The 9,612-nt window shown below is 37.7% G+C and overlaps 1 protein-coding gene and 1 non-coding gene across 2 annotated transcripts; one reads left to right on the top strand and one right to left on the bottom strand.

Moving 5' to 3' along the window:
- Nucleotides 1-6,620: 6,620 nt before the first annotated feature.
- LOC142163283 (uncharacterized) lies at nt 6,621-7,739 on the top strand. Its single transcript, XM_075220554.1, has 2 exons — nt 6,621-6,864; nt 6,913-7,739. The coding sequence occupies exons 1-2, from the start codon at nt 6,621-6,623 to the stop codon at nt 7,737-7,739; spliced, it is 1,071 nt and encodes a 356-aa protein (XP_075076655.1).
- On the bottom strand, nt 6,855-6,959 carry LOC142163665 (small nucleolar RNA R71). Its single transcript, XR_012694610.1, has one exon. It is a non-coding gene; the product is annotated as a small nucleolar RNA R71 (small nucleolar RNA).
- Nucleotides 7,740-9,612: the final 1,873 nt, after the last annotated feature.

The raw sequence follows: 9,612 nt of genomic DNA, 5'->3' as shown, positions 1-9,612 counted from the left end.
TTTCTTATCTATTTACCTACTATTGAACTTCTGGATATTACTAAAGGAAAAACAAAACTGGGAAACGTGAATTGAATTTTAACAACAATAGTCATGAATATAAACCTCAGATGAGCAGACTAAGCAACTTAATTACGAGATTTTACTTACACTAACACGAACAGGTTAATAGCCTAACTTCACACTTTATTCACATCTAATCATCATACAGCTAAACTAAACTACTTAATGAAACGCAGATGTTGATATGAGTAACTAATCTACTGATCTTAGCTACTGCAATACAAAGTTGTTTGAGACGTCTCTTCAGCTTGAAATTAAAATTAATGTGGATATCATACGCTGATCTCAAAATCAATTGCAACACCCAAACTATTTCTGATTGTTTTTTTATTTTTTAAAACAAAACCGTTAAACTAAAGCAAGTTCTAAGCTATACTAAGGCTACAACTCGATAACCACAAATTAACAATCCAAAACAGTCCAATTAGGTACAAATTACACAGTCCGAGTTTCATGTGAATATAAATCCAATTAGACTACACTACACAGTTACATATCATTAATATCTACTTAACTACAGATGTATAGTCGTCCAAACATGCATTATCCAGTAAACAAATGTCTGAGTACTTTCATTTCATGTTCATCTCAAAGCTACATCAATTTGAGTTCAAGTGTGCACCTGGAAATGAAAGAAGGCAGCAGAAAAATGAGGTATCAGCAGTAACCAACAACAGTAGTAGTTTCAACACCAGAAAATGAACCAGCAGACTAATTTTGAAACCAAGGGATGTGATACGATAGTCAGACCCTAATTTCAATCTTAGTGAATCAGCAGACCCCAAACCCGACTCGACTTAAACCCTTTTTTATTATCAGCTAACTAGAAATTGCTTACATACTAAAGGAAAACTTCAGAAAATACCAAATGACTCAATGAAACAGTGTATTTTTCTGAAATTCTGCAATCGTTTTTTTTTCTGTATCTATTTCTGTGTATCTCTCTTCCTATATCTCCCTTCTCTCCAAAAAAATCCCCCATATTTATACCCAACTCTTGAACCCCTTTCCAGCCCCCTTTTTCTCTTTACAGTTGTAAGAGAGATCTTTTATTATTGCCCCCATGTTTCTTTTACTTTCCAGCTTGTAATATTCCTCTACTATGTGTATCCTTTTAGCTTTTATCATTACCCCCCATACCATTATGTCTTGTTCCCCACTATCATTAAGCAAATAGAATAATTTAATGGTCCATTAGTACTTCCTGACAGAATATTCAACTAAGCCATTTTCTAATTTCAAACTTCCCAATTACCCCATGAATTACCTGGAATTCCTATCCTACCCCAGTTATAACCAATTCAACTAACCATTAACTACACTGATTCCTAATTCAATTATCTAAATGAACTAAATTTAAATTCTAAACACCTCAGCTATAACCAATCCAGCCTATCAAATGCCTAACAACTGGATGACTAAAGCTGAATTCTAATTGGAACAAATGGACTGAATTTAAATCAAAATCATATTAACACCACACAGAACCCAACAGAATCATTGAAGCTGAAGCTGAAACTGAATCAAAATCACGTTGATACAGGGATTAAGCTAACACAATTCTAAGTCAAATCTATACAAAATGCAGGATCACTGTCATTATATTGACAATGAGCCCAGAAGCTAAGTGTCTAAGGATCAGTACATACAACACTCGACATCAAACCATTTGACGAAAACTACTGGTCTACAAACAAGAATGAATTAATCGACGAAACTATTTATAACATAAGTTATTAATTGACAGAAAAAAACTGGACTAAGTAAATGGTCTGATGGAGAAGGGAGAAAATAACGGACAAAGACGAATTACAACGAACCTAATTTAGGCAAACGAATAATCGATTGAACTGCTCAAATGAACATTGGAGTATTTAATCTAACCAGAATCAGAAAAAGAGGCGGAATATTTGCTGGATTAAGAATTAACTTAAACTGAAAACCTAAAGAAGTGACTAATTACAACTTAACACAGACAAATAAACATATAGAAAAAGGAAAAGAAGAAGCTAAGAAGAACTTACTGTTCTTTTCTCGGATCCCACCAACATGCCCTTTAGAACTTGAGTTCCAGTTAGCATTACACGTCTATTTCGTCAAAAATAGGCTTATATTACTAATTAGAACCCATTCAACCCTGACAGCTTTGAAACAGTCTCGAACCGTTGAACCCTAGATCCGCCATTCGACGAGTTATACTCGGATTCGAGCCAATTTGGTTAGGGATTAGCGACGAGGAGGTCAAGAGGATTATTGGGTGTGATTTTGGGGTTAAGCGGACAGGCTAGGGTTTGGGACGGGGATCTTCGATCGAAGATTTGAGAGGTTATAGGATGATTCGAGGTTAATGGAGTGTGGAATTGGAATGAGGAGGTGGAAGGGAGGCTAGGGTGTAACTTTGAGACGATTTGGGCCACTGGAACCGCCGTGAGACGATATCCGGTGGGCGGAGGGCGGTGGTGCAAGGTGGTGAGAGACAGGGCTTTCTCTGAGTTGCTAGAGACGAGAGTAGGGTGGGGGCTCTAAAGGGGGTGGGGTTCGTTTGGATCATTTATATACTGGGAAAAAGGTTGAATCCTAGCCGTTGGATCAATTAAGATCAACGGCTCGGATCAACTCACTTAACGGAATGGTGTCGTTTAGACACTTTTGAGACCGGATCAATCTCTGGTAAAGGGGTCGGGTTTGGCTTTTGGATATGGGTATTGAGTTGTGTCCATTGGATGAGGGCTAGATGGACGGCTGGGATCGATTGACGTTGAAACGACGTAGTTCCATCATCATACAACGTCGTTTTGCATGTCTGTGAGATTTTGACGACTTGGGCCGGGTATGGAGTTGTTTTGGGCTGGATTTGGTCATTTTGGCATGGGCCTGGTCCGAATTTCACTTCCCATCTTTCTTATTTGTTTTTTTTTTCTTATTTCCTAACTAAAATTTTAGATTAAATTACAAACCTAAATTAAAAATACTAATTATCTTCTAATAACATTTATCACATATAATTAAATACCAATTAACAATAAAATCACACAATTCGACATCAAATGCTAAAAAATGCAAAGTACATTATTTTTTGTGATTTTTTCATTTTCGTAAAACAAGTTACTTAATTAATCCTATTTGTAAAAATTAGATCCTAAATGCACATGAAACATGTAATTTTTGTATTTTTCATTAATTAAAACAAAATAAACATGCACAGACAAATACAAATAATTAACCAAAAATGCCACGAAAATTTTCAAAATTGCACACAAAGGAAAATTATTTTATTTTGAATGTCTGGGAGTAATTCTCATAGGGCAAAAATCACGTGCTCACAATAGGTACTCACTCGCTCCAATTAAGTAAATATAAACTCTTTTAAGCAATTCATCAAGCACCTTGTATGCGTGCTTTTATGAGTTAAACCACTTTAGTAAAGGGTTATATCAACTCACCTCAAAACTTCTTGAGCTAATACGCAGACCCCAGTCTAATTTATACCCGTCAAAATAATTGATTCTACAACAATCAGTGCATTTTAATCAATTTTAAAGTTTCTCACCTAAACATGAAATTTATTGTTGATACAGAGAAAGAAGGGAATTAACTATTCAATTCTTATCTATTACTACTATAGAATAATTGACAATAGGAAATTTTGTATACCTGAGTTCAAGAATTTGTGATTTGTAAAGAACCCTAGAATATTATTTCCGTTGCATGCGTGCCTTGCGTGAACAGAACAGTGTTCTCTTCTGTTTAATCCTTAAATCCCTTTGTTTACTCCTTTGCCTTAAAAGGGTTAAGGTTCGGTCACGTGCTTCCTTATTCTTTTTTGTTTTTTCCTTTTTTTTGACTTAACTAATATCTTATTTTACCTACTTTTAACAATTAATAATATTAAAATTATTAATATTTCCCTAATTGTATGTCCAATTATATATATATTTCACTATAGGCAAGATAAAATAATAAAAATAGTAATAATTTAGTTCTATAGTAGCGTGTCTCGAAACTTTTATAAATTTGAGGATTGTTACAATCTTCCCTCCTTAAAAACATTCGTCCTCGAATGTTGCTAGGGCCTTATTCTTAAGCTAACAATCATCCCTTAGGTTCTTGAACCTCTTAAGTTTTCTTCGCACTACTCATTCTTCTAAGGAACTCAAAATTTTGGTGAATTCCCTAAATTTTCAAAAATTTCGGCAGAGTTTCCCTTGTAAATTGGACTTTCCAAAAAATATTCCTATCACAAATACCACAACTACATCAACAACCACCAAATATACCATAACAAGTCATTCATAGGCACCACACGGAGCTCATAAATTAATTACTCACACTCCGGCAAGGAGATACCACAATAACTAACAAGAATCTAAAGCACAACAACTTTAGCACAAGTAAATCACTTTAATGAATTAAATATACTACTGCATAAACTAAATTACTACAACAACTAAGCATAATCTAGGAAGGACAGAAACACTTGCTAACTTGTATTTAATAAATGAAATATAAATGTCAAACCAAACTTAGGTTCACATACCTTTTTCCTCAAATAAATATGGATATTTCTTTCTCATATCTTCCTCGACCTCCCATGTAGCCTCTTTTAAATCATGATTACTCCATAAAACTTTTACTGATGCTAAATCTTTTGTTCTCAACTTTCTTACTTGCCTATTGAGAATTTCTATAGGTACCTCTTCATAAGTTAAGCCTTCTTTAATTTCTATAGTATCGGCAGGTATTATATGCGACTCATCATGAATGTACTTTCTAAGCATAGACACATGAAAGATAGGATGAACAGAGGACAACTCAACGAGTAGCGTTAGCTTATAAGCCATGATTCCTTTCTTTTCTAGAATTTCATAAGGTCCGATAAATCTAGGGCTAAGTTTCCCTTTCTTACCAAACCTCATAACTCCTTTCATTGGTGAGACTTTTAAAAACACCTTATCACCAACCTTGAACTCTAACTCACGATGCCTCTTGTCAGAATAAGACTTTTGACAACTCTGAGCTGCTTTAAGTCTTTCTCTAATTAGATGAAATTTCTCCAAGGCCTCACAAACAAACTCTGGACCAATCAACGACACCTCTACTAGTTCAAACCAACCCACTGGAGACCTACATCTCCGCCCATATAACGCTTCATAAGGAGTCATACCAATGCTGGCCTGATAGCTGTTATTGTAAGCAAATTCTATAAGTGGCAAGTGATCATCCCAATTACCTCCAAAATCTATAACACACGCACGCATCATATCTTCGAGAGTCTTAATGGTCCTTTCTGCCTAGCCATCGGTCTGTGGATGAAAATCGGTGCTTACATTAACCTTGGTACCTAATCTTTTCTTAAATGCCTGCCAAAAATGCGTCGTGAACTGAGAGCCTCTGTCAGATATGATTGAAACTGGAGTACCATGCAATCGGACTATTTCTTTAATGTACAACTGTGCATACTGCTCTGCAAAATCTGTCGTCTTTACTGGTAGGAAATGCGTGGACTTTGTCAGTCGGTCTACAATAACCCAAATTGAATCATGTTTACGATATGTGCGAGGTATACCTACTACAAAATCCATATTAATCATCTCCCACTTCCACTATGGTATCTATATATCTTGGGCTAGGCCACCAGGTCTCTGATGCTCGGCATTGACTTGTTGGCAATTCAAACATTTAGCCATATGATCTGCTACTTGTTTCTTCATGCCTTTCCACCAATACAACTCTTTCAAATCTAGATACATTTTGGTAGCACATGGGTGGATAGAGTACCTCGAACTATGAGCTTCCTCCATTATGGCCTTCCTAAGACCATCTACATCAGACATACATATAATCGATCATTCAACTTCAAAACTCTGTCACTTCCTAGAGTGAAAGCAGTGATTTCTTTGTTTCTGACTCCTTCTTTTAACTTCACTAAGTACGGATCTTCGTCTTGCTTAGCCTTAACATGCGCAACTAGGGAGGATTGCGCTAAGGCATAAGCAGTTATACCTCCTTCACATTATTGGACTTTGATTTTAGCTGGATTGAATACCAATTTTAGTGATTTAGTGAGTAGTTTATACAAGTCTCTGTGGGTTCGACACTCAACTTATCATAATATTACTTGTCGATCATGTATACTTGCGTGTACGTTTGGAAGCAACAAGTTTTTGGCGCTGTTGCCGGGGACTTGAATATTAACTACGTTCTAGTTTTTGCTTAAATTGTTTATTTCGTCGAGTCTAACGTTACTTGATTGTTGCTCGGATATCAGGAACTTTGATTGAATGCGCAGGGTCAGAAGCCAGGACCAACTTCAAGGCTTTGATCCTGAACCTGAAATAACATTTCACAGGTGGTTGAGGGAAGCAAGGGACACGAATAATATTCAAGCACTTGTTCAATTTCCTGTGGACATGGCAGAGGAGCAACACATGGTTGTTTAGGAGGTAGCGATGTCCAGCATTGCTAGTGTCACCTCCAGTATTGTGAAGCCCCAAATCACTAGGCACTTTGAGCTGAAATAGAGCATGATCCATCTACTTCATGCAAACGGGTAGTTAATGGGTCTTCCACACGAGTATCCACAACAGCATATTCTGAACTTCTTGGAGATTAGTGATACTTATATCACTAACGGAGTCACTCCAGATTATGTGAGGCTCACACTGTTTCCATTCTCTCTTTTGGGCGAAGCTAAGCGATGGCTAAAGGCAGAACCAGCTAATTCTATTACATCATGGAATGATTTGGCAAGAAAATTTCTGGCGAGGTTCTTCCCTTCAGGCAAAACTGCAAAGATCAAAAGTGAGATAGTTACCTTCAAATAGAAAGTAGGGGAATCTTTATACTCAGCTTGGGAAAGGTTCAAGGGGCTACTCAGAGACTGTCCTCATCACAATCAGACGAACGAAGTGTTAGCTCACACTTTCATAAAAGGGCTACATCCTGAAATAAAGATTGTGGTAGATGTTGCAGGTGGAGGTCAGGTGCTGGAGAAAAGCTTTGACGAGATATATGCATTATTGAACAAATTCTCCAAAAGCAATCCGGATTGGCAAGGAGAGATGGGCAGATACACAGTGCAAAAGTCTGTAGGAGTTCTTGAGTTAGATGTCTTCTCAGCATTATTAATGCAGATTTCTACACTAACCAGCCAAGTCAATCAGATGACCTTGATTATCAACAAGAAACAAGCACAATTGGTACAACAAGTTCAAGTGTTTTGTGAAATATGTGGAGAGGGTCACACGAGAGACATATGCCTCGCTAACCCAGAGTCTATCTGCTTTGTGGGTAATTCAAATAGGGGCCAAACAAACCAATATGTAAAATATATCAAGGACATTGTGAAAAATAAAATGAGGCTGACCGAGTTCGAAACTGTGGCACTCACTGAGGAGTGCAATTCAAGAATTCAGGGCAAGTTACCTCAAAAATTGAAGGATCCGGGTAGTTTCACTATCCAAATCTCGATTGCTAAATATGTTGTTGGGCGAGCTTTATGTGATCTTGGAGCGAGCATCAATTTGATGCCGCTATCTGTGTTCAGACAGTTGGGGTTGGGTGAGGCACGCCCAACAACAATTATCTTACAGTTAGCTGATTGCTCCCATGCTCATCCTAAGGGAGTGATTGAAGATGTGTTAGTTCAAGTGGGTTCTTTCAATATTCCAGGCTGATTTCATTATCTTGGATTATGAGTCTGATTAAGAAGTCCCATTTATTTTTGGGCGTCCATTCTTAGCCATGGGCCGAGCTATTACCAATGTTTGTGAAAGAAGGATGACAATGAGAGTGGGTGATCGAGTGGAGGTATTCAATATTTATAAAGCACTCAAGTTACCAGCCCACTATGAAGATCTATCCATGATCTCTGTGGTTGAAAGTGATGCTACATCATTAGTGCCTTACATGAGCCCTATAGATCCTCTTGAACGAGCTTTGATTGGGGATGAAGAAGATAGTAAAGATGAATTGAAGGGAGAAATTGAGCAAGTACTTGATATGTCCTGTAATTATGTCCAGGGGTTTAGAAAATTTGAAGAGTTGGACAGGCCTATCACTCTGACCCTTCCAAAGCCATCTATTGAAGAAGCTCCGAAGCTAGAACTTAATCCACTTCCAGCGCATCTAAGCTATGCTTATTTGGGAAACTCTGAGACATTGCCAGTGATTATTTCATCCAGCTTGACCAACACTCAGGAATAAAAATTGCCTAGAGTACTCCGCGAGCATAAAAAGGCCATTGGGTGGACTATAGCTAACATCAAAGGTATTAGTCCATCGTTTTACATGCATAAAATCTTTTTAAAGGATGGACACTGCCCCAGTATGGAGCAACAAAGAAGATTAAATCTCATTATGAAAGAGGTGGAGAAAAAGGAAGTAATCAAGTTGCTCGATGCATGTATCATTTTTCCTATTTCTGATAGCAACTGGGTAAGCCCAGTTCAATGTGTGCCCAAAAAGGGAGGAATGACTGTAGTTGAGAACGAGAAGAATGAAATAATTCCTAATCGCACTGTTACGGGATGGAGAGTCTGCATTGATTATAGACGGCTCAACAAAGCAACTCGCAAGGACCACTTCCCACTTCTATTCATCGAGGCACTATGAATTTCTAGTGATGTCCTTCGGGTTGACAAACGCTCCAGCTGCATTCATGGACCTCATGAATAGAGTTTTCAAGCCATTCCTGGATACCTTTATTATTGTGTTTATAGACGATATTTTGGTGTACTCTAAGAGCAAGGAAGATCATGCAAAACACCTCAGAATAGCCTTGCAGACCTTGAAGGAGAATGAGCTTTATGCCAAGTTTTCAAAATGTGAGTTCTGGTTGCAGTCAGTGGCATTCTTAGGCCACGTCGTATCTAGTGAAGGAATAAAAGTAAACCCTCAAAAGACAGAAGCAGTCAAGAACTGGCCTAGGCTGACAATGCCAACCGAAATCAGGAGTTTCTTGGGGTTAGCTGGCTACTATAGAAGGTTTGTAGAGGGGTTTTCCTCACCTGCAACTCAATTAACTAAGTTGACTTAGAAAGCAGTTAAGTTCCAATGGTCAGACACTTGTGAGCAGAGTTTTCAAGAGTTAAAGAAGAGGTTGACCACTGCACCTGTGTTAACCTTGCCGACAGGTTTGGGTGGGTTCACAGTATATTGTGATGCCTCCAGAGTTGGTCTTGGTTGTGTTCTTATGCAAAATGGAAAAGTTATTGCTTATGCTTCCAGGCAGTTAAAGAATCATGAAAAGAACTATCCCACATACGACTTGGAACTTGCAGCTGTGGTGTTTGTATTAAAGATATGGTGACACTACCTTTATGGTGAGCATTCTGAAGTGTTTATAGATCACAAAAACCTCTAGTACATTTTCAAGCAAAAAGAATTAAATTTGAGACAGAGAAGGTGGCTCGAGCTATTGAAAGATTGCGACATCAATATCCGAAAGGCTGTTTTAGGTATATCTTCTTCCCTGATTCTCAACTGATGGTACCCCTACCTTAAGTCTATTTTTGAAAAGTACTTTGCACTCTAAAGTTGATCAAATAA

The sequence above is a fragment of the Nicotiana tabacum genome, chromosome 8 (genome assembly GCF_000715075.1).
Source record: "Nicotiana tabacum cultivar K326 chromosome 8, ASM71507v2, whole genome shotgun sequence".
NCBI classification, from domain to species: Eukaryota; Viridiplantae; Streptophyta; class Magnoliopsida; order Solanales; family Solanaceae; genus Nicotiana; species Nicotiana tabacum.
This window is presented reverse-complemented; position numbering and strand designations above follow the sequence as displayed.

Bases quoted from the DNA above. Each gene is read 5' to 3' on its own strand.
- LOC142163283 (XM_075220554.1), top strand. From the start codon at position 6,621: ATGGGTCTTCCACACGAGTATCCACAACAGCATATTCTGAACTTCTTG. The intron at 6,865-6,912 runs GTGAGATAGTTA...CTTTATACTCAG, and splicing joins CAAAACTGCAAAGATCAAAA to CTTGGGAAAGGTTCAAGGGG.